General features: G+C 35.5%; 1 protein-coding gene across 2 annotated transcripts in view; it reads right to left on the bottom strand.

The window, feature by feature from the left end:
* The window catches only part of JAG2 (jagged canonical Notch ligand 2), a 145,591-nt gene that overhangs the window by 79,048 nt on the left and 40,096 nt on the right, over positions 1–26,447 (bottom strand). For both annotated transcript variants that reach the window (XM_003756444.4, XM_023503467.2), the window contains exon 3: positions 4,927–4,981. In XM_003756444.4, coding sequence (XP_003756492.2) covers positions 4,927–4,981 — 55 coding nt within the window. The remainder of the gene's footprint in view (positions 1–4,926; positions 4,982–26,447) is intronic.

Raw genomic sequence — 26,447 nt, 5'->3', positions numbered from 1 at the left:
TGTTTCTTCTTCCTATGTAGTTCTTACTGATTGGTTTTTCTGAAATATGAAAATCTTGAATCTTATGATAGCTGATAAGGAGGGCTGGCATACTAAATAATATATCCTTGTATTATTCATTCCCATTTCTGCATATTCAGCTTGAGAACAAAGTAATCCTCCATTTGGTTTAATATTTCAAGATGTCATGTTGATTTCTGTGTGTACATATGTAATACATCAAAATATGTGTACTATTTGTTGACTCCCAGGAAAATGAGTTTTTAATTTATCATCTGTTTAACTTTTTAAAATTTTTATTTCATCATCTGTAAGATAAATGGGCTTGACCTATCACCCTAAGATCTTTAATACTGCATAGATACTCTTCCATTTCTAATGTTCTGTGACTTTCTGATCCCTGATATCTGTGATCTTGTTTTATTTATGAAGGGCTGAGTATTCCAATAAATAAGCTGGTTTTCTGACCATACACTAAATGTACTCTATTCACTCTGTAAATTAAAATTAGAGGTGTTCATTTCTTGGATTTTGTAATGCCATACTTTGATTAAACAACATGGTTCAGCAAACTTAAAAATACTATATAGACTGTGGTGGAAAGAAAGGGCAGTTACATTTTCTATAAGTATATGGAATTCCTAATGAAGAAATTCCCTCTCCTAATACAGATATAGTTTATAATTTTAAAAAGTTTCCTGAAGAACTATTAGGTTAAATGATTTGCCTTGAGTTACAAAACTAGTCTCTAACCTTAAGCTAAGTCTTTGTGACACTGAGGTCCACCCTCCATGTACTCTGACTTGAAGACACTGGTGTCCCAGCTATTCCATAAACAAGACATACTCCATTCCATCCCCCAGCTCCAGACATTTTCTCTAGCTGTTCATTATGTTAGAAATTCCCTTCCTCTTCCACTACAATTACTAAGCAACTTTATTTTCATTAAGTCCCAGCTAAAATCTCATCTTCAACAGGAAAACTTTCCCAACTTCACTAATTCTAGTGCCTTCCCCCTGTTAATTATTTCCTATTTATCTGACACATAGCTTTGTTCATACATATCTACATATTGTCTCCTCCATTAAATTGTAACTTCCTTGAGGGAAAGGATTGTATTCTGGCTCTTTTTGTACCACAACTCTTAGCCCAGTGCTTGGCACATAGTAGGCATTTATAATAAATGTTTACTGGTTGGTTGTGGGTAATATCCGCTAAAAACACTACACTTAATAACCTTCCCCTTTGCCCAGGAAGGGGTAGCTTGATGTTTTGCACAAGTTTGAAAAGCAATGCTACATACAATATAGTTAGTGGCAGGAAAGAAGAACTGCAACAAAGAAAAAGACATTGGATAGTTATTTCCCTGTGTCGCTGAATGGGAATTCAACACACTGAGGGGTACGTTATTGCTTCTCCAAGACAAGCAGATTACAGGAGATAGAGTCCACTTAGCTAAGAAGTAATCTATAGAGGGGCTCTGGCTTCTTTCTCGATTACCTTTCAGCCTTAAAATTTAATATACTAAAAAAAAAAATAAATAAATAAATAAAATTTAATATACCTAATTCAAAGTCTAATGATAAATAGCTGAAAAATCATAAAATATCAGAAATGGAAGGAACCTTAAAAAGATCATCTAATTCAACCCTTATATTTTACATACGAGTAAACTGAGGCCTAGAGAGATAAGGAAAAACTTGCTAGAGATCAAATAGTGAACTAAGATTGGAATACAGACCTAAAGACTTAGCTCCAGTGTTTATGACTTCTTAATTCCCATTATGACTACCACCTTCCCCTCTCCTACTAGATTAGTGGAACTCAATAAAGACATGTGGACTGATTTTTAAACTAGATATTATATACATATTTGAGAATGTATGTTATATATGCATATGTGTAGAATATATAAATGTATATATACAAAATATATCTTGTATACATATATATAGTTGTGTGACCTTGGACAAGTCAATTAACTCCAATTGCCTCAGTCAAAAAAAAGTATTATTACTATTAAAAAACATTTACATATTTTGCAAATGACAAAACTGAATTGTTGGAATCCTTACAAAGTGTTAAGTCATTAGAATTGATAGAGACAATAATTACCTAATTTAGCATGGTTCAGTATGATTGATCTGATCTTACAAGGAGATGTTTTGGGCCAGAACCTGAAACAAGATACTAAGTAGAACTAATAGAAACAATGCTTGTGTTCACACCTTTAGAGAGCTCATATAAGCAAGAAGTATTTAAGTGCTCGTTGGAGTTCACAAGTATGGGAGATTCACAAAAGTTAACTTTGTAACTTTGTGAATTCACATCTCCCTTGAAGCTCTTAGGGCCAGAGAGCACTCTGGGAGGAAACCCATAATCCCACTCTCGTATCATACAATCCCACTCTAAGACAAGTCAGATTCATTCCACCTTTGTTCTGGCTGGAGGCTGAAGAAGGCAGAGGCAAAGGACAACTGCAAGAGCTCTTGGAACCAAGCAGAAAGATAGGCCTCTAAGAAAAACTAACCAGGCTATTTTGGAGGAAGCAATAAAAGATCTGAACTTTTAACACCTGGCTGCATTTGGGTGATTATTACTTTTAACTGAAACTAAGGCTGCCTCCAGAAAACCTCCCCAAGAAACCTTCTCCCAAAGAGAACTATTATTTTAAAGAAGAAAAACACCACACTGAATCACAAAGAGTTTGTGTGATTTTCCTATGGTCAGATAGCTAGTAAATACTGGAGCTAGGATTCCAATCTAGGTCTTTTAACTTTAAACCCACTGCTGTTTTCATTTGGGGCATTCACTCCAAACTTATGCTCATAGGTTGGGACTCTGTGAGAGTCAATTTCCTTGAATTCAAGATCCTCTATGAGTTTATAGGACTAAAACAACATAACTCATGAACTCCTTTAATAATCAATAGAAAATTATTTCAAAGCAAAAATATCATCTGATATGGCATAATAAGAACAGTAGATATAAAGCTTTGCCTCCAGAAAACTGGACTACTCTTCCAACATGCATGGCTCCACAGGAAATGTTGGCATACATAAAGAATACCCTAGTGAGGAGACATACAGATAGGAAATACATGTGGCCAAGGCAACCTACATCTCCAGGACTACTGGACCCAAAAGCCCTTTTTCTTTCACTGGTTTCATCACTTTACTCACCCATGGACTCAACATTTCTAACTAGGATGATCTGATAGGTAGAGTCTCCACAGCTCTGTTTCCACTTTCAACTAGCTAGCTAAGTTTCTTTTTTCTCACACCTGGCTCTCTTCCCTGCCTGCAAGAATATCTACTCTTCAGGGTTACCTTAGCTTTCTTTAAGCCATCTATCTATTGGGTGAAGTAGCTTCACAGCAAAGCAACATGGCCAAGTAGAGTCGGGGGTAAGAAAGCAGTATTGGTACAGGAGAGAACAATCTTTCATTTCCCTCTATCTCTACCAGAGGGCAGTGGATAGCAATAAGTGATTCTCTCAAAAGTTAGATTCTTCCTTCATAGCTCTTTGATGCCAGGGTTATCTCGTCAAAGCTGCTTTCTGCTTCAGCTTCCTGCTTCCACTGAAGATTGTGTCTACATTTTAAAAGGGCCATTAGGATCTGGGATGCTGGCACTATTCCTTCTATTTCCATTAAGTCTGCCTAAGGAACTTATTAGTCAAATATCTAAAACGGCTAATAAAAACTGTCCTCTAATTCCATTAGGTTTCAGTGAAGGACTTCTCTGAGTTACAGTTAAGATTTTAATAGTTCTGCAGGCTGCTTCCTTACATTCTGTGATTTCAACAGTTAGGATGACAGGAATTTAATCCATCAGGAGTATCCTAAATAACCTCCAATACATTCTACTTACCTCAGTTAAATATCTGTTATGTCCAGTAAATCAACAGACGTGCTTATAGCATATATATTTACAGTACCAATTGTGGATAGTTCCCCATTAACTTAGAGATGTTAAAGAATTGTCTTTTAAAATGCCTCTTCTAACATCTCATAACAAGGATTCTGTTAAGTCTATATGTCATTGTTCTCAACAATTAAAATTTTGCAGCCTTTTATTCTTCATGAGGATCTAGGCTTGTCACAGATGATGGGCCTAGAGATTATATTCACCTCCTCCCCATCTTCCAAATACATATAGCTATACACTTCAATCAATGGTAGTTATCACTGCTACTGTTGTTTGCGATATGTTCTATTAACTTAAAAAAATAAAGCAAATTCAAAAAGAAAATTTCATTTCCCCAACTTTCCCCCTCACAAAAGTCTGGTCCCAACAGAGATCTCAAAAGCAACAGGAGAGAATGATTGAAAATCATCCCCTAATGCCCTAGGCAATCTCAAGCTCACCCCAGTAGTTTTGTTACTAGTTGCATTACTTCACAAGGACATTTTCCTAGAATGTGCCCCAGGTAAAGAACTTCATTTATTAAAACTAGCAAGAAATCAAACCAATTTCTGTAAAAATTCCTTTTGGTCTCTGTGCCCACAGCAGGGCAACTTAACTTTCTCCAATTACATACTGTGATTTTATCAGATGGACTGGAGGAAGTTAAGTAATCATGGGTCTTCTAATCAACTTCCCTCACCATATTCCACACCATACTTCCAAAGAATATTTTAACTATAGGAAACATAACCTTGGTCTACACAAGATAGCCTTCAACAACTTTGTGGCTTACAGCCTTTGACTCTACTGAGCTGCTGGAAGACAGTAGGCAATCTACTTTCCATCTATCTTAGGAAAAAGAGAATCAAAGTAATCTTTTACTCTATTATTCTCTGAAGACCAAGCTCACTTCCTTCCCAAATTCTAATTTCAGAACTCAATTCTTTCTCCCTATTCACATCCCCCCGAGTTCACAAATCACCCTATCAAGAGAATCTCCTCCTGGGGATATACTCACCATTTTGAGTGCCATTATCCCAGTCCCAGGCCTCCACTATCAGGGTGAATGATCGCTAGAAACAAAGAGAGAGAAGTAGTTAAATGTAGCTGATCTGGTTTAGATCGCAAAGAATGACAATACTTTAATTTCTATTCCATGCTGTTTGAACAGAACCATTTCTGACCATGTGTAGTGGTCAGCTAAGAACATGGAGATTCTATATTACAGATTCCCGTAATATATAAAAAAGTTCTCTGGATTTGGATACATTAGAATCCTGTGTGACCTAGAATGATTTGTGAATGTGTGATTGTACACAAATCATTCTCTCTTTCTGGGTCTTAATTTCCTTTCTTGTAAAATGAGAATACTATAAAATGTAGTACTTATCTCATAAGATTGAGAAAAAATACTTTTGAAACCTTACAATTGAATCATGTACAATTTACATTATTATTATTATTATTGTAAGTTTTTATTCTGAGAACTCAAAATCTAGGAAGAGAAAAAGACAGTTATAATACAAGACCGAGTGTGAAAAAAAGACATGAGAGAATGCTCTTGGGATTTAGTGATTGCTTGTAACTATGGAAGGGAATAATCAGAGAAGTCTTCATGGAGAGGATAGCTTCTGAAATATACTTTTGAAGATGGTAAGGATTTTGACAAATGGGGAATGGAGCAATTTCAGGCAGAGTAAACGCTATTTATAAGGGTATGAAATCAGAAGGAAATAGGACAGATGCAGGAAAGACAAGCAATCCAGTTTGGCTGAACCAGAATGTAATAGGAGATACAGTCAGTGATGCAGGGCAAGATTGTGGATGGCATCAAATGCCAGGATCCTGTAGAGAAAAAAGAGCCACTGAAGAGTTCTAAGTAGAGGACTAACATAGTCAATTCCTCCTCTATAGGTCAAAGTCTTACAAAATGCTTTCCTCACAAGAGTTCTGGTATTACTATCAATTTTACGGTTGAGGAAACTATTTGAGAGGTTAAAGGAGTTGACAATTGCCATACAGCTACTACGTATGGAATCTTGGAATGGAATTCAGCTCTTCTAACTTCATTGGCAATTACAATACAAATATACTATATTATATACAATAAAGATGCACTATTCTCTCCACTACTATTAGACAATGCAATTTCTTTCCTTGGATCTTTAGCCATGTGATTACCTACAACATTGGGTATATCTTCTAGGACTTCATCTTGGGTCTTCTTCTCTGATGATCTCATTAGCTCCCATGGATTCAATCCTCATTTCTATGCTGATGATTCTGAGATCTACTGATCCATCCATCTCTAACTTCTCCTGACCTCCAATATCACATTTCTAACTGTTTAATAGACATTTCAAACTGAATATTTGGTACCAATTTAAAAAACTCAACATTTGTAAAACAAAACTCATTATTCTTCTCCCACATAAACCTTCTTTTCTCAATTTCCTTATCCTGGAGAGCACCAGCATCTTCTCAGTTAGTCCAGATTCACTACATCGGGGTCATCCCTGATTCCCTATCCCCTCTCTCCTCTCCATGTCTGATCTGTTGTCAAGTCATTTCATTTCTTTATGATCTCTCTCATATATGTCCCCTTTTCTTCTCTAACACTGATACCACCCTAATGTAAATCTTTATTGCCACTTCCTGGGACTATCTCCTCTACTCTGATCCATCTCTGCTTAGCTGCCAAATTAATCTTCCTAATCTAACCATGTCACTTGCCTAATTCAACAAACTCTACTGGCTCCCTATTTTCTCCAAGATCCAACTGGTATTTAAAGTCCTTCACAACTTGGGCCTCTCCTACCTTGCCAGTATCCTTACTTCTCTCGCCACATACTCTGTGATCCGGTAACACTGGTGTCTCTGCTGTTTCTCCAACACAACATATATACTTTAGCCTTTCCTATCTCTCTGTCCTCATTTTATATTATTTCTTCCTCCTGCTCTATTACCTATTATTACTGGTCTTTTCATTCTTCCTCAAACTTGATAACACCTAGCCCACTTCCATGACTTTCCATTAACTATCCACTATGTCTAGTATTGATTCTTTCTTCACCTCAACCTTATAGAATAGGTCTTCTTTTAAGGTGAAACTCAAATATCAAGAATTTCTCTGCCTCTTCATCTCATTTCCTCAAATGAATTTTTGCCACTACCACATCCATCACTCCTGTATTACATGAAAAGGTAAGCTTTTTCTTTGCTTTCTACACATACAAGTGAGAATAAATATAAGGCAGTATGAAAAGAAGAGCAATAGCAATTGAGGGAATCAAGAATTACCTCTCATAAAAGATGATATTGTAGTTGCACCTCTTGGCAAATGGCTTCTTTTTTTTTTTTCAGTGAAAAGAAAGGTTCTAAGCTAATTGTACAATATTTCAGAGTCTGATTCTTTTTGTACAGCAAAATAACGTTTTGGTCATGTATACTTATTGTGTATCTAATTTATATTTTAATGTATTTAACATCTACCGGTCATCCTGCCATCTGGGAGAGGGGGTGGGGGGTAAGAGGTGAAAAATTGGAACAAGAGGTTTGGCAATTGTTAATGCTGTAAAGTTACCCATGCATCCTGTAAATAAAAGGCTATTAAATAAAAATAAAAAGAAAATAAAAAAGAAGAAAAGAAAGGTTCTTAGTGGAGAGGGTAGGGTTTGAGGAGGGATGAAAAGGTCCAGAAAAATCACTTCAGTGGGTGATATTGTGAGTGAGTTAGCTATAAAAGGGGACTTTTGGTGACTTGGTTTCCTGGTTACAAAAAATACAAAAAGGTACATCCACATGGTTGGGTCCTTCAGATTTGATATTTCCATAAAAGAGGAAGGTAAAGATAAATCTGCCCAACTAATCTTTTTTTTTTATTTTAATATCCTTTCTATGCTATGGCTAAGTAAACTTTAAACAACCTGCAAGTGCCTCATTTTATTCCAGCATCAAACCTGAACAGATCTCAGACTGAATCATGTTCACTCTTCACATGTGGCAATCAGTAACTGGGATAGGATGGTTTTAAGGTTACCAATGTGTCTGATGGATACTATAAATACATAGGATGAAATGGCTAGATATAAAAACTATGGCACCCTGTAGCAAGGGCTCTTATGGTGAACTATGGTGAATTCTCTCAATCAATGTTCCCATTGATGCAGTGATTAGCTCAGCAGATATTAAGCAAGGCTGTCAGAGAGGGTAGATAAAGTATCATATCTAGTATTCCTTAACTGATGTTGACCATTCTGAAGAAGTTAAATTGAACTTCTATTGATCTATTGAACATAAATTTGTCTAGCGCATTTATGGACTAGAATGTGTTTTCAGCATTTAGGGACTGTACAATAAAGACCCTGGCATATCTTTTAGATAATCCCTGATGGAGAGGAATTTCCTTCCCGGAGGGAGCAGGAGTGAACAGTTTTCACCCAAGGAATTGGGGAAACTGCAAAAGAAATTAAAATAGCCACCTAAGAAGTCATTGAAACAATGGCCAATAGGAGAGTGGTCTAATAGAATCAAAAGCCAATCTTCCCTGCACTTGAGTTCCACAGGTTTGGGGAGCTCTCAAAGGGCTTAATACTGTATGGTCAATTGAAAGAATAGTCTTCACATGGAGACTACCCTTTGACCTGTTTTAAGAGGCTCTGGCATATCTAATCCCATAAAAATGAGTTGAGATTCCTACCCATTCCTCAGTAGAGATCTACAGGAAATAACATATTGAACCTGTGTGGTCTCCATATGGCTTACCACACACCAGATCCTGCTCTCTGGTCAAAGCGTGTATGAACGGTTTTTGAAAAAAAAAGGGTGGTTTTGTTAACTTCTGAGTAGGTAACTTTGTTGTTTGTTTTCAGTTGTGTCCAACTTTTCATGACACCACTTAGGGTTTTCTTGACAAAGATACCTAAATGGCTTGCCAGTGTTATATGCCTGTGAAAACTGGGCAGTATACGAGTGCCATGCCAAAAAACAGAACAGTTTACATTTGAATTACCTCAGGAAGATTCTGAAGATCATCTGGCAGGATAAGGTACCAAACACTGAGGTCCTTTTATGAACAAAACTGCCAGGCATTCAAACTCTATTGTAGAATACAACTCCAGAGTAGTGCCATGTTGTTTGAATGTTAAATATACTCTTATCTAAAACACTATCTTATGGAGAACTCACACAAGGCAAGCACTCACATAGTGATCAGAAGAAGCAATACAATGGCACCCTCAAGGTCTTCTTGAAGAACTTTGGAACTGATTGTGTGACATGGGAGACATTGGAACAGAACTACCCAAAATGGTGTGCCCTCTTAAGAGAAGATACTGTGCTCTATGAGTAAAGTAGAATTGAAGTAACTCAAAAGAAATGTAAGATGTGCAAGCTTAGAGAATCCAGCCTAAATGTCTATATAGGCTATTCATAACCAATTTGTAGTGCAGCACTATGAACTCATATTAATCTAATCAGCCACAGTTGAACACTCTATACCTTGATTTTAACACAATGATATAATTTTGGTCTTCTTTGACAGGACGATTAATCCTTAATCCAATAAAGATCTAATAACTTAGATTTATGGTAAATTAACACAAATATATAAAGCCAAAAGTGATAAAAGTATATGAACAGTTCTTAGAAAACAAACAATAAACAACTATATGAAATACTGGTCCAAAGCATCAATAATAAGAGAAATGAACATCAAAATCACTTTGAAGTTTAAACTGGCAAAGACAATAAAAGATGGGAATAATAAAAGTTATAAAGGTTGGGGAATGGTAGAAACACCAAGCAGTGTATTAGTCTAAAGATTCTAGAAAATAATTTTGAACTGTACCCAAAAAGTCACTAAAATAAACCTTCTAACTCAGCCCCACAGAAGTCTAAGCTAGAAGGTAAAAGTGCCATTTAGAAAGAAAAAATACATACATACAGCAGCTATTTTTATTGAAGAAAACAAAAAAAGCAAACAAAATGGGAAATTGCTGAGCAAATATGCTATTTCAATGTAATGAAATACTATTACAACATAAAAATCGTATGGATTTAGAACAATCAAAAAGACTTATTTTGAAATGATGCAGAATAACATGAATAGAACCTGGATAACAATTTATACAGTGACTACAATAAGAAGAAAGACTTCAAAATTCTGATTAATGCAATGATCAATCATCATTCCGGAAGTCTGATGATGAAACATGCTTCCACTTTCTGATAGGAATGATATAAATATGTTTTTGATTGACTATACTAATCTGTTACAAAGGATGCCTTTTGAGGGTGAGGAGAAGATGTAGACAGTTACTGGAGAAACAAAAGGCTAGTAAGATTGATGCAAAAATAAAGACATTAAAGAACATCAATGAAATATTTACAACATACCCATACACAAACAGAAGGAAGTTCAGAAGAGGATATGAGAAAAGCAGAGCAGTTTTGGTACTATCATGTTCTATTTAATACCTACTTTAAAAATAGATCAAGGAAAAGATATGAACAAAGGTCTTTGTTGCTGAGTCATTTTAGTCATGTCCATCTTTGTGTGACCCCACTGGAGGTTTTCTTGGCAAAGATACTGTAGTGGTTTGACATTTCCTTCTCCAGCTCATTTTACAGAGGTAAACAGGATTAAATGACTTGTCCAGGGTCACATAGCTAGTTAGTGTCTGAGGTCACATTTGAATACTAGTCCTTCTGACTTCAAGGCTGGTGTACTATCTACTGCATCACCTAGCTTCCCACAAGTATATAAGATGTAGGAGAAGTTTTCTAGTAGATAAATTACATGCAGAATGGGAGGAAGATTCAGTGCCTACAAAAGGAAAACAGGAGGTAAAGTCTGGAGGAAAGGAGACCACTTATAAGGGACTGTTACAGACTTCCAGTTAAAGTGGCATAGGATAGGAGTTACAAGTGCTAGGTTTCCACAAGCATTCTAGGGAAATTCTAGAAGTGTACCAGAAGGAACAATGGTAAAGAAAACCAAGAAGGAAACTGCTTATATAGTTCAGGGCACTGCAAGAATTTTGCCAGAAATCTACGAACCCTCTGAGTAGAGACAAAAGTAGGAGAGACAGAAGCCACAGCAATCAGAGTCCATGCCAGCTATAACAGGAAACAGGGTCAGTATAGATCCAAGAAGATCAGTATCCACAAAATCTATCCTGGAGACACAGCAGAGCCCAGGAGCTCAACAGCCAAATAGCTCATATTAGAAACACAGCAAGACACAAGAGTTAATGAAATGCTTGGGCAACAAGATGCCAGGAGTCTGGCAAGAAGCTACTACCAGTAAAATTAACACCAAAATGAGGACTGTCAGATATACAGCTAATTGTTGGTTTGGAATTGTGCAAAGAAAAAGAGAAAAGAAAGGAAAAAATGAGGTCAAAATATAAGGTGGCCAGCAAAAGACTGAGCCACAAGCTTAGAATTTCAGAAGAAAATGGGTCCAAGTCTTAGTCATCACATCTGTGACAGCAAAGGCAGTGACATTCCATTATATCACATAGGGCCTAAGATAATATCTAAGAAAATGCAAAGAGCATAGTCAGATCCAAGCACAATGTTCTAATCCTGAAACTGGAGATAATAAAACAAAATTAAGAAAACACCAAATATAATAAATACTATAAATTGAGAAAAGTCCAAATGGTAAACCCAGAAGAAGAAAGTAACTTCACAACAAATTCAAGTAAAATCCTGAGAAACAAAGGACTTGGTCACAAATTAAGAGAAAAATATCTGGGAGAAATGAAACCAAATATTAAAAGGAAAAAAATGAAATAAAAGTGCTTGAGCAGAAAAAAAAAAGTGTAACAATAAATAGCTTAAAAGAGAAGACTGAAAGCCTTGGAAAAGTAGCAGATACCTTGATAACTATTCTTCACCAGCAGTCCTTTGTTTCCTTTCCCCTTCTCTTCCCCCTCCTTCTGCTTTTCAGTTTCTTTTGTTTGCCATCTTCCCTCATTAGATTGTAAGTTTCTTAAGAGTGGGAACTGTCTCTTTTTCTTATGTCCCTAGTGTTTTGCATACTGACTGGCACATAGTAGGCATTTAGCAAGTGTTTAATGAATTAAGCTGGGGGAAAAAAGCAACAACAGAACGAAGTAATCCAAATTCAGTAATATCATGAGACAGGAAATATCATAACAAAGTAAAAAGATTTTTTTTTAAAAGAAGAAAATATTTTTAAAAACTGACCTGGAAAATAGATCAGAGATAAGATTTAAGAAATGTCAGAATTCTAAAATGAATATGAAGTTGGACAAACTTTGAGAAACAGTTGAGAATAAAAAGCCAAGAATGCTCTGACCCATGGGGTCATGAAAGAATTGGGCATGACAGAACAACAGATTTCCCAAAAAACATGGCCAAATATAAAATCTGGACACTATATTTATAGAAATCAAAACAAAAGTAGAAAAAAATTCACTGGTTACCTCCTGTAGAAACCCCAAAATGAAAATATCCAGAAATGTCAATGCAGAACTTTGATCAGAATACAAAATTACTTCAAGTAGTTAGAATGAAAGATTTCAAATAACAAGGAGCCCCATCAAGATCACACAAGAACAGGCTCATGAATATAAAGGAGAGAAAATACTGGAAATATGATCATCCAAAAGCAAACTGTGAAGGTATATGCAAACAAAAACAACTTACCTGCAAAGCTGAGTACAATGTTACAAGGACAAAAATTGGGCTTTAACAGAATAGAGAACTTTCAAGTATTCCTAGTGAAAAGACCTGAGTTGAGTGGAACTTTTGGAATTGCAAACATCAGATAAACCCAGAAAAGTAAATGTATTTGGGCAATAAGGAAGGAATTAATGATAATCATTAATGAAGAGATAAACAAATGTCTTCAAAATCTCACCAGGTTTTAGGATCATGGAGGAAATAAAGAAAGATTAAGAATTGGGAGTTGGCTCCATATTTTTTTAAGAGCAAAAAAAGGAGGGGGGGGGGAAATAAATTAAAGATTAAATTGGCTATTTTTCATAACTAAAACATCTTTCATAACTAAAACATGCTTCATCTTTACTTTATTCTTGCCCATTCTTCTCATAATTGAAACAGGTTCAAGAAGAATATATAAGCATGGAAGGAAAAAGTAAATGGAAAGGACATATCATGAACTTAACTCATAGATGAACTAGGCAGAGGAGAATTGAACACACAACCACAATAGGTTAGTGTAGGAATACATTAAATTTAGCAGGATAATTAACGGGCAAGGATAAGGGGAAGGGTGAAAGGTAGAGCTGGGGAAGGAACAATCACAAGAAGATTAAACTTCAAGGGGTAGATAAGAAAGGAGAAGTTGTCAAAAGGAAGAGAAAGAAATTGTAAGAATCAGAAATAAGAATTCAGATTAGGGGAAGAGAAAAGATAACAGGAAATTACTAGTGTTGATAACAATCCCACATTTATAAACTATTTCATCACTATATGGAGGGGTTTACAAAGAGGAAAAATATAAAAAGATAATGAGTTAAGGGAAAATATAATTAAAAATCAGAATCATGATTGTGAATAGGATAGAGTCACCCATTAAGTCAAGGAAGGTAGCAGATGGATCAGAAAGCAGAATAAAACCATGTTGTTTATATCTATATCTATATCTATATCTATATCTATATCTATCCATATATCAGGACAAATCTCTAGGGAATACTTTGTTTAAGGGATTAGAAAGTCACAAATGTCTGCAAAAGAGACATGGTTCTTCAACGCCTTCTTCAACATTCTTCTGCGCCTCAGTTTATAATTGTCCTGTGAAACCACTCCTCCTTCTTAATCAGAATATTTTTCTAAGTATAAAAGATCTTATGTTTTAGAATATAAGAATGCCTCTCCCCATCCCAAACTACCAGAATACCAGATACCATTTTATCAAGATGCCTCTCCCCATGTCCAGGGTGCCTCCCCCTATTATGTCATCCCATCTCTGGTGGCTCACCCCATCCTGTCAAGAGTCCCATTCCCACTCTCAGCACCCTGACTCTGTCCCTGCCTCAGCCTTCCCCCCCCCCCCCGCCGCTTTGAGTCTGTGCCATGTGTACATATGTCATTGAGAACTCACATTGCTGGTTGGATTCTTGGTGACTATATCTTCATTCAGCCCTGGATCAAATAATGGATCCATTTGGTCCCATTAAATCTCTCCCTTTTAAATAAAATATTAAATACTCTCTAATCTCTATCTTACCTCACTTTCTCCAGCATTACAATAATAACTAAGGAGGTTGATTAGATATCCTCTAAGATATCCCTTGCTGATAAAGATCTAGGATTCTCTAGCTCTATTTTCTCCTCTGTAAAATTAGGATAATCACACTTATCCTACATATGACAGGGGTTGCTTGACTGCAAGAAAGGTGAATTATTACTATTACTATTTTATTTTATTATTACTACTATAATTATTGTTCAAGGTCTAATAAAAATTCAGAAACTATGTCAAGTAATAGGGCAACTATCAGTAAGTGAAGTAATAGGGCAACTATCAGTAAGATTTGCTACATAGCCTAATTCTTCACAAGACACAAAAACATGCACATTTTCCCCAAAGCCAATGTAAGTAGGTCCTAGGCTGGGTATCTGTTCCTTGCAGTACAATAGGAACAGAAAAGTAAGTTTAAAGCACAGATAGAGAAGCCTCCAGGTTGGCCCTGGAGTGGGAAATCAGTCTGGGCCAGCTAAGATTGGGGGATAACAGAATCTAATGAGATGAAGACTAAAGTCAGGCATGGTTAGATCAGTGGGTCAACAAAACAAACAGGAACTTCTATAGGTGGAGTCTGGGATCTGAGATCAAAGGGCAGGAAAGAAATAACTTGAGGCTGCCATCAAAGTGACTCCAGAGGTCAGGAGAAGGAGCTGTGCCAGCTCTAGCAGGAGACACCAAGATCTGTAGCTGGAATAAATTGTTTTAACAGAACTTCAGAACAAGTGAGCTTAAAAAGAGGCAAACATTTATTAAGTCATACTGTTTCTTAAACTTACTATGGGCTAAGGGAAGAATATCCTAGGCTAACAGGAGGCATCCTGGCTCATGAGGAATGAATCCTCAAGCTCTTCCCTCTGAACCTGAATACTTGGGTACCCGGAAAGAGGATGGAAAACCGGTATCTATCAGTTCTTGACATAGTAGATTAAAAGCTCTGGTCTTGGAAGTCAGAAAGACTCGAGTCCTACTTCAGACACTTACCAGCTGTGTGACACTGGGCAACAAAATGTGTTTCAGCCTCAATTTCCCTCATTTGTAGAAATGGGCATAATTATAGGAGTTATTAAGATCAAATGTGATATTATATGTAAATGTCTTACAAACCTTAAAATTTATATTTATATATATATATATATATATATATATATATATATATATGTATGTATATGTATGCTAGTTATTATCATCATCAGCCATTATGGCTCTCTCTAAGGAATTCAGTTTTTTGTTTTTGTTTTTTGCTGAGGCAAATGGGGTTAAGTGACTTGCCCAAGGTCACATAGGTAGATAAAGCTAAGTGTCTGAGGCCAGATTTGAACTCAGGTCTTCTTGACTTCAGGACTGGTGCTCTACGCACTGCATCACCTAGCTGCCCCAGGAATTCAGTTCTTGAGACTGTTTTCTCTCCTTTTTGATTCCTGCCCTTACATAGGATAAGATGTCAATATTGATTTTCCCTTCTCTTTCAATTTTATAGCTCACTCCTCCAACTCTATCCTGTGACATCCATGGGTAATCACACTTCCATGATAAAAACTCTGAAATTCATCTCACTATAGTTGCTTATATCTTAGTTCTCCTTTTTTACCTTTTTCCTTACAGCAAGTTCTAGCTCCTTCACTTCTAATACTTGCTCAGGCCTCCTTTTTCCCTTTTCAACCCCAATTCTGGAGTTTAGTTCACTCCACACTCTCATATAGCTTTTTATATACTGACTTATTGCCACAAAGTCCTTGAATAATTCCAGTGCTGGATTATTATGACATACTTCTTCCTTAATCTTACTCATATGCTGCTGAACAGAGTTGGGATATGGTAGAAAGAGTAGCGATTCTGAAATCAAAGGATGTTGATTCATATACTACCTCTACTCAAACTCCAGTGACTTTCTATTGCCACCAGAATAATCATAACTTGTTTCAACCTGCCTTTCCAGCCTCATTATATTACTTCTCTTTCAATATTCAAAAGTCAAATTGAATTGATCTATTTGCTGTTCCTCCTATGTGACATTTTAATTTCCTACCTCTATGACTTTGTCCAGAATGAATTCTTTCTTCATCTACTTCAAGACTTGGCTCAAGTACTTCATGAAACCTTTTGTGATCCTGCCAATCAATATTCACTTAGCAGTTCACTGACTAAGTAATCCTAGAGTCACAGAAGAAAGACTTCTCACCTAAAGTTAGGTTGAACCCCATTTTAAGAAAATTCAATACACAGATACTAGATAGAGTAATTGTAGGAATTACTTGAAGAGAAGTAAGATAAACTATATTTCCAAGGAAAGCAAGCAGTAAATATTTCCTAACTGCTAAGAAGGTAGGGATGGATACAAGCCCCTTTTTCATTAATGTTTTGAATAAATATTCTTATGATTAAATATGAACTAGAAACTGTATTTGCTTTGCAGGCAAACTGACTTGAATATCTTAGGAATTGTTAAATTAAGATTTTTCCAGATTTATCTACATGGAAATAAAACACAAGCCATAGATTAAACCTAGTTCATCTGTTCTAAATGGACATATAGGTCTCATACAAAAATACTTGTTAATGAAATAAAAAGAGTGATCTTTACTCAAGGGAAGCCACAGAGATGTTCTCTTTGAAAGGATTGTAGTATATTAGAAAGATCTCTGGTCTAGGAAACAGGAGTTTATATTTTGGGGTCAGATCAAATCAACAACATATTAAATGCTTATTACTTTCAAGAGTCTATACTCTCTACTGGAGACAAAAAAAGCCAATGTCTTTAAAGAATATTCTCATATTCTAAAAGGTGAGCTATATATGCAGAAATGACAGATTCAAGGTACAATGTTATCAGGAAAAGGAGAGATCCAGACAAAAGAACTACAAGAAATCTGAAGAGGGGAAATCATGCTCAATTGAGGAAACAGTACTTGAGCTGGGCTTGAAAGCACAGATTTCAACAGTCTAAGACAGAATACAATACTATTAACTCATTGTATGAGATCCTAGGCAAGTCCCTTTTATTTTCTAATATTCTGATTCTCCATATATTGAGGAGCCTGGATTAAATGTAAGTTACCTTCCAATTCTAATATTCCATTATTTTGCAAGTTAATTCAGGTTATCTATTTTCTTGAGTCAATTCTAATATTAAACAGGTTGAGACATCATAGTTAAGTTGTCAAGTTTCTTGAGGAGCACTTAAAAACCTTTTCAAGCCCTGAAGTTTAATATAATAATTACTAATGATGATATCATAGAAATCGGTACCAAATCTAACCTGTGTCCTTGAGTCATCTGAAAAAATCTTTTGGCCCACTATAACGAGACAGGTAGAAGTAAACATCCAACATGTGAAAGCAAAATAGCCTCTTCCCTATGTCATTCCTACAGATATTTCACCAAACCATATGGAAAAAAATAATTGTAATCCTTCATAATCATTAAATAACTATACTCTAGGCCTCAGACTTTAACCCTGGTCAAGAGCCAAATATATATTTCACATATAGGATACCTTACTGCGAAAGTAACATCTCATCTTGGGATGCAGCAAAGGGACAGCCCAGAGTGTGATTTTAGTCAGATACTATTACCTCATCTCCTTTCAATCTGGTTCTGTTCCATATCCCTTGAAACCTGAGAAAAACACAGTACCTTGAATGGTGGGCATATTAATAATTTTTCCACAATTTCCCTCTAATAACCATGATTCAAAATTAATAGTTGCTTAGTCATATCTTACTCTTCATAAATCTATTTGGAGTTTTCTTAGCAAAGATAAGGAATAGTTTGCTATTTTTTCCCCAAGTTCCCTTTAGATGAGGAAACTAAGGAAAATAGGATTAAATGACTGGCTCAGGATCACTTAGCTTGTAAGTATTTGAGGCCTGATCTGAACTTAGTTCTTCCTGACTCTAGGCCTAGTGCTCTATCCAATGTAACACCTCACTGCCAAAATGACTATCTTCAAAGGTAAAAACCCTTCCCCCTACTAATGTTACCTTTTCTCATTCCTATGTAATTGAAGCTATCCCTGTCCCAAACTCTATTGTCATCTACCCTCTTCTTGTATCCAAGAAGTTATATGGCAATTCTGGCATTCCAAAATATAGTTCATCTAGGTATAAAAACATGAATTCATGAAATAGAAATAGACATAAAGAAACCTGTTAGCCATTCCTCTTGCTCCATTCTTTCCAGTACAAATACTATTCTCTTTGGCAAATAAAATAGTAGTAAAGAGTAGAGTAGTTCTACCTTCTCTTTTTCTTCCCCTACTCCTATATTATTGTAGCATAGGCTCATTATGGGTTTCAGCAGTCAATTGCTATTTTTACAGGACCACGTCATTTCTTTTGGGTTCATCCTATTATATGTCTTACATACTTATCTTCTAAATCTTGTACATATACATTTATCTCCTTGGGAAATTCCCACTTTCTTCCTTTCTAGTTGCATTTTCAAACTTTTGTTCTTGAGAATTTCCCCAAGCTCTGAGGATAGATTTCCCCTATAGAATCTTATCCATTGGATTGTTCTTTTCTTTTCTGTTAATTCTCTGAAATCTGTTCTCTTCAAATCTAGGACAAATGCCAGACTCTGCCTGGATTTCCTGTCTTTTTATGATGAAGTAGTTATTACTCCTCCATCCTCATAGTTCCCATTATTTCTACTTGAACAATGAATGCTTCTTTCAGGTGAAAATGAAGTCCAAAATGATAGTTCCCTTCATCACTCTATTTTTTGAAAAACAAAACTTTCATTAAGGTAAGGAAGGCAAGGACATATTAGCGACACTAACAGGGGAGGAGGAAAAAGGGGAGGGAAAGTGTTCCAGTATGCATAATCCTACTTTAAGTCCCTCCCCCAAATATCATTTTGTGATACAGATATCTATGAATAATAATGTTAGTATCTTATGCTCATACTTTCCATATACCATGTGCAGATAAGGACTTGTTCTTGGAGAGAAATAAATGGGAAGCCTTTGGAAAGAGGAGAAAAGGAGGCAGAGCCAAGATAGTAGAATGAGAGAAGGCATTAAGAGTCTTGCTTGCTCTTTATACCTCCCCCCAAAAGATACAATGACAGTACCAGACTAAACTGATCAAGAAAGCCAAGAAGTCAAAGTGAGTCATTTTTTCAGCCCAAGGTGGCTCAGAAAGACAGAGTGAGAGGTCTGGAAGCACTGGAAATAGAGCTGACCAGGAGCATGTGTAATCAGGGTGCATTTAAGCAGTCAAGAATTAGAGAAGCCCAAGACAGAGGATGAGGGAAGGCATATTTGAACAAACACAGAAGACACAAGAATGGATTCCACCTGGCAGTTCTGTCACCCACTTGTCAGTTCCAGGTCAGTGTCATGAGATGGAGAGAAGCAGAAATGAGTATGGGTCCTAGCCAAATGCTGAGCACAAAACAAGAAGAAAGAATCTGAAGCCAGATGCTGAGCCCAATGTCCTGAAGCAAAGGGAAGCACTGACTTTACAGAGCTTACCAGCAAGCCAACAGTACCTGAGTTTAGCAGCTGTCAAGTTAAAATGCCAACCGGGGACAAACCAATAAACTCAAACCTCAGCCAGGAATTTCCAGAACTTAGATGAGGAAGACAGTGAACAAATATCCCCTCTGGATAATAAAATGCTGGGGACATTGAAAACTTGTAGGCTATGAAGGAACTATGAAAACTGCAAAAGGATGGAAGAGGATTAAAGCTCAGGCCAGACATTCCCTCCAGAAATATGCAGTTTAGAACTAAAAAAGTCCAAAGGCAAGAAATACACTGGAAAAAAATGAACCAATAAAAATATGATCATAAAGAGTTATAATGACAATAGGAAGCTCAAGTCACAAACAGAAGAGAACAACTCAAAGAAATCTACAGGCAAAGCCTTGATATAAACATAGTTTGGACACAAGACCAGGAAAAATTCCTAGGAGAGCTAAAGCAAAAGTTAAAGAAGGAAAAAAAATGATTTTAAAAACTTTATAAAAGAATTTGAGAGATAAGAATGAGGGAAGAATTAACAATTTGGGGCAAGAAGTAAAAAAAAATTTAGAATCTACCTCTTATTTTCTGAAATTCCAAAATGAAAACTATTGTTTTTACAGATGAAATAGAAAGCTTCCAGGTTAAAGATAAAATACTGCAAGCAGTCAGAAAGAAAGATTTCAAGTACTGAGGGTTCATACAATGTTGTGTAGCTCACTATATAGAAGCAGACATCCTATAATATGGTATTCTACAATACAAAAGATTTGGATGACAACCAAGAAAAATATACCCAGCAAAACTTATTATAATCCTGGAGGGAAAAAAAAAAACAACAAGAAACCTTTAAGCATTCCTGATGAAAAGATCAGACCTGAGAAGAAAGCTTAATATACAAATACAGGAATCATGAAAATCATTAAAAGGATCTAAGAAGACAAAAGTTCATGAAAAATCATAAAAGATTTAGAAAAGAAAAATTAAATTCTTTACCTTTTTATACAGAGATGTGCATCTCCTCAAAATGTTATCAAAATCCGGGGTTATAAAAGGAGTCTAATTAGAGGGCTTGCCTGTGATGGTGTTGTATTTTAATGACTGCAAAAGAAAAAAAGGAATGGGAGAAGAATGCATTGGGAGAGAGAGGAAGGGGAAGAGAATAAATAATGAAGAAAATTATCTCACATAAATGAGGTATGTAAAGAAGAATTCATACAACAAGATGTGAATAGCTGGGGTAGGAAAGATGACATCTGAACTAAATTACTCTATGAATAAATACAGTAGAGAAGAATACACATAAACACACTGTTAGATACAGTAATGCATAGTGCCCAATAGGAAAATATGAAGGGTAGATATTAAGAAAAAGGAAGGGAACGGTCAGAAGCAAAAACAGAATCTTAAAGCCAGAGTAGGACAAAAAAAGAAAATTTAGCATGAAAGAAAATACACAGCTGTTATAACCATAAGTGTGAATGGAATGAACTCTTAAGTCATATGAAGATTAATGTCAGAATGGATTAAAAATCAGAATCCAAAAATATGTTGTTTACAAGAAACAAACTTGAAACAAAGATAAATGCAGAGTTAAAATAAGGGGATGGGACAGAATCTATTATGCTTCAACTAAAGTAAAAAAAGGCAGAAGTACCAATCAATGTCTCAGATAAAGTAAAAGGAAAAAATAGACCTAATTTTAAAAGATAAGCAGAGAAACTATATTTTGTTAATAAGAGCCATAAATAATGAAGCAATATCAATATGAAACATATGCACCAAATGGCATAGCATCTAATTTTTTTAACTTCTTGTTTTCCAACATATTTTTCCATTTAATATTTTTTCCCTAATTACACATAAAGATCATTTTCAACATTCATTTTTGTAATATTTTCATTTCCAAATTTTTTCAGCCTTCTTTCCTCTCCTTCCCAAGACAATAAGCAATTTAATATAGATTTTGAATTTTTTAATGGTAATGCTGATAATATACATTTTTTCTTTCTAGTTTATTCTCAATATAGTTAATACTCTTGGTTTTAGATTTATACTACTTATTTTAAGGAAAACTTGCATTTATTTATATCCTGATGTATTTTTTAAAAATATAAACAAGTTTTATAAAAAAAACTGCATGTATTTATTGAAATGATCATATTCTTTTTGTTATTAATATAGTCAATTATATTTAATTTTCAAATTTTCAAAAATTCAAAATGTTACCAAAAAATCCCAGAAAAAACAAACTGAAGGAATAACTACAAAAAAAGAAAAAAAAATCTTTTTTTGTAGATATGGTGGTTTACATAAAGAATCCTAGAGAGTCATTAAAAAACTAATCAAAATAATTAATACCTTCAGAAAGATTGCTGGATATAAAATTAATTCACACAAATGATTAATATTTGTATCATTACCAATGAAATCATAGATGTAAATATACATATATGTGTGTATGTATATGAATCTATCTGTGAAAACATGCAAAAAATTAATGCAATTGCAAAACATTCCATACAAATAAAAACAAATTTGAACAACTAGAAAAATATTGGTAGGTTGACATATGACATATGTTTAGGGTTTTTTCAATTGTGTCTAACTCTTTGTAATTCCATTTGGGGTTTTCTTGGCAAAAATACTGGAATGATTTGCCATTTCTTTCCCCAACTCATTTTATAGATGAGGAAATGAAATGAAACGAACAGTGTTAAGTGACTTGTCCAAGATTACCTAAGCTAGTGTCTGAACTCAAGAGAGTCTTCCTGATTCCTTTTCTGGCATCATTCTATCAACTGCGCCCCCTAGCTGCCTTATGACAATGCTACCTAAATTAAATTATTCAGTTCCATACCAATCAAATAATCAAAGAATTACTTTATATAGGTAGACAAAATAATAAAATTAAACTGGAACGAAAGCTCCATCATATCAAAGGAATTAATGGAAAAATGGGAAGGCCCAGGCGTACCAAATCTCAAACTATACTACAAAATTTTAATCATCAAAATAATTTGATACTGGGTAACAAATAGGTAAATCAATAGAATGGAAACATACAAAAAGCAATGAACACAGCAGACCAATGTTTTATAAATCCATATATAGATCAAAATCTCACACTGTATACTAAGGTAGACTTAAAATGAGTACATGACTTACACATAGATGGTGATGTCAAATAATAAAAAATCAGGATAGACCTCAGTTCAAAATTTCAATGCCTCAAATACTTACTAGGCTGCATGTTCAATAAGTCACATAATTTCTACAATCCACAAAATGACAATAAAAAAAGGAATCACATTCACAGTTTTGTTGTAAGGGTAAAAGCGCTATGCAAATGCTACCTATTATTATTAGACAAAAGTCCAAGATTGCTGGCTAGACAATTCTCCAGGATTCTTCATGATGACCCAACTTCCTTGGCCACCATTTTTTCAGCAATGGCTGTTTTCACTTTCACTTACTGATGAATCCTTCCAATTTACTGGTCAAAGTGGGCAAAGTTAGGTTTCAGTGATTGACAGAAGAGGAAGAAGTGGAAGAGGGAAAGATTTAATATGACAGCAAGTTTGTTGTCCAATCATTCCAGGGCTCACAGTGGAAAGAATGGGGTTAGGTAAGACATGGTAGGTAGGGGAAGAGGGTAATATCACCATGGAGAAGAGTTTCTTCATTATTAAGGGGAAATTTAAAAAGACTTTAAGAAAAAAATTTTCAGTACAGATTTGTCTAGTATTAGACAAGTAAGCTAATTCCCTCTTGTATGATGAGTATAGCAATAAGACTTTTTATTAGGTGTAAACAGTACATTTAAAATTACATTTGCTTGGGATTCTTGGATGCTAAATACTTTGACACTTCTTGGTGGTGTTTTTAGGAGATGCCTTGCTCTCTAATTATATGAGAGAGATGCCACTGTTTCCATATAACTATGATGAATTAGGGGGAGAAAAGGAGATCTTCACTTAGCTGACTATGACTAGTCTTGAGTACCTGCATGAAAGTGAGAGAAAGTACTTAATTACCTCCACAAGAAAAGGATAGCTAGGGGCAAGCTAGGTGGCATCAGCACCATGATGGGGCTCCTATGAAAAGGAAATATTCTGAGTGTTAGGCTAGAGAATATTGCCTGGATGGTAGTAGCTATTTATAGTATCAGAAGGATAGAATATATGTGAAAGGGTGACAACTTTTAAGCTATTTTACTATCCAAAACTTAGACCTCTATAAGGACCAGAAACCATGGTGTTGTTTCTATTCATCTAAATGGAGGCAGCCACTATGAACTGCCCCCAAACATCACCCACAAAGGACATGAGACACAGTCATTCTAAAGGGGGAGGTGAAGACCGGCATTTCTGGTCTTTGTTTTCTTCTATATTCTGTTGCCATGTACCTCTTCAGGAGACCACTACATTGTTTGCTTTGTTCCTGTTTTTGTTAAACTTGGTTCCAAGTCCTTCTTCAAAGCTGATTATGTCAGGCTTCTTACATTATTAGTCATGTTGTCTAGTAAAGGTCCTAAGGTTACTTAAGTAGTGAAAGATACACAGTAAATCTTTAGGATCTTGTCACCAAGAAGTATGATATATAATAGGCACAATATCTACAACTACTAGGGTTCTTCTAATGTAAATTAGGCTTATTATTTTTACCTTAAAAAGAAAAAGCAGAAAACCCCTCCACCAAAATCAACTAAATAAAAAGATCTGTGCTAGAGTCTTCATTAGTCCAGAGACTGAGGCTTAATATGGCTTCTTAATTATCCTAATCCCTCCCACATAAGCTGAGCTAATTTTGTGACCCTAAAAAGCAAGGAAACCATCCATGAAATTTGACTGATCCTAAGGGCTAAGATTTAATTAAATTTCTGGTCATTTATGGCATAAAAAAATTATTAGTCTCAGTTTTCATAGATGTCCCACTGCTGTGTGAGCCATCACAGCCATCTGACTCACTATGTATACTCTGACCAGAAGTTGTTCAGGGTAAAGATGAATAGAAAGAATCTTAATCAAAATGAACCAGTATTGTTTAGTGTCCCCTTCCATATACCACTAAGTCCAGTTATTTTCTTTTGTGAAGTATCAGATATTCTGTGACTGTCCCATTTTGTTCCAAACCCAAACTTGAATCATCAGGTCGGCCTGAATTAAACCCTGCCTGACAGATATGTTCCAGAAAATCCATCTCAGTCTATCCAGCCAGTCTGACATACTTTTGTGAGGGGGATGGGGGTGTTAAATAAGAGGAACCATTTTTATTTCTGATAAACTTCACAAAATTTCTCTTTAAAATTTCTTTTCAAACAGTTATTGTTTAAGGTTTATTTCCAGAATTTTGCAAGGGAATAATATTAAATTTACTAGTCTGCAGTTTTCAGTATCTATCTTTTATCCTTATTTTGAAAAAAAAGCATAGAAGATAATTATAATAATAATTATTATAGCATATTAGATTATAGAGAGAAAGGATCTCACAACCAGGCAATAAAAGGGCCAGTACTACTTCTGGTGTAATGTCCAGACTAGCTTTCTGGAGGTCCTTGGGATCAGCCTGAGTCCTTGGTCTTAATGGAGAAGTGATGAAGGCAGGACAGTCACCATGAGGTTGATCAAATTTAGAATGTTCCTCTTCTAGTCCTTCTTAGCCCTTATATACACTATTACAATTACATCATTACAGCATACTGTGTATGTATCAACTAGAGAACCATTACATCATCAATTCCACTGAATTAACACCTTGTTGTTTCAAGTATACTTCTCCAGAGTTCCAGCCCTCTACATTCTGGGATTAAAAATAGAGCAATCTAAAAATCAATAAGAATTATGTTTCTATCTAGTCTTAGGATCCATTGAATGACATCCAAATGACATCCAAATAACTGAGATAAACAAGCTAGAATAAGTTTTTTAAAAGTACAGAATAAAGGATAAAAAACAAAAACAAAACCAAAAAACCCAGAATACAGGATAGCCACAGAAATCTTGGAGTCCAGCACAAAAACAGTACCCTGAACCAAAGGTGAGAAAAGATCCTGAAATTCTAGCAACAGGAGCAATCACAGGGCAGTCACAGAGAGCTTCAGGCAGAGGTCAGAGGTGAGAGTCCAGAATAGCACTAGCAGTCAAAGCACAGTTAGGAAAAAATGTCTAGGGCACTTCCAAAATGCTTACTGGTAACCCAGAATAAGAGAAGTATGAGTTCAGCAGCAGGAGGGAAGGACTATATGTAGAGTCATACACAGGGAAAGAATCCTATACTTTTAATAACTTTTTATTGACAGAACCCATGCCAGGATAATTTTTTACAACATTATCCCTTGCATTCACTTCTGTTCTGATTTTTCCCCTCCCTCCCTCTATCCCCTCCCCCAGATGGCAAGCAGTCCTATACATATTAAATAGGTTACAGTATATCCTAGATACAATATATGTGTGCAGAACCGAACAGTTCTCTTGTTGCACAAGGAGAACTGGATTCAGAAGATATAAATAACCCGGGAAGAAAAACAAAAATGCAAGCAGTTTACATTCATTTCCCAGTGTTCTTTCTTTGGGTGTAGCTGCTTCTGTCCATCCTTGATCAATTGAAACTGAGTTAGATCTCTTTGTCAAAGATATCCACTTCCTCAGAATACATCCTCATATAGTATCATTGTTGATATATATAATGATCTCCTGGTTCTGCTCATTTCACTTAGCATCAGTTCATATAAGTCTCGCCAATCCTCTTCTGTATTCATCCTGCTGGTCATTTCTTACTGAACAATAATATTCCATAGCATTAATATACCACAATTTACTCA

This window comes from Sarcophilus harrisii, chromosome 2, assembly GCF_902635505.1.
Source record: "Sarcophilus harrisii chromosome 2, mSarHar1.11, whole genome shotgun sequence".
Lineage (NCBI taxonomy): Eukaryota > Metazoa > Chordata > Mammalia > Dasyuromorphia > Dasyuridae > Sarcophilus > Sarcophilus harrisii.
This window is presented reverse-complemented; position numbering and strand designations above follow the sequence as displayed.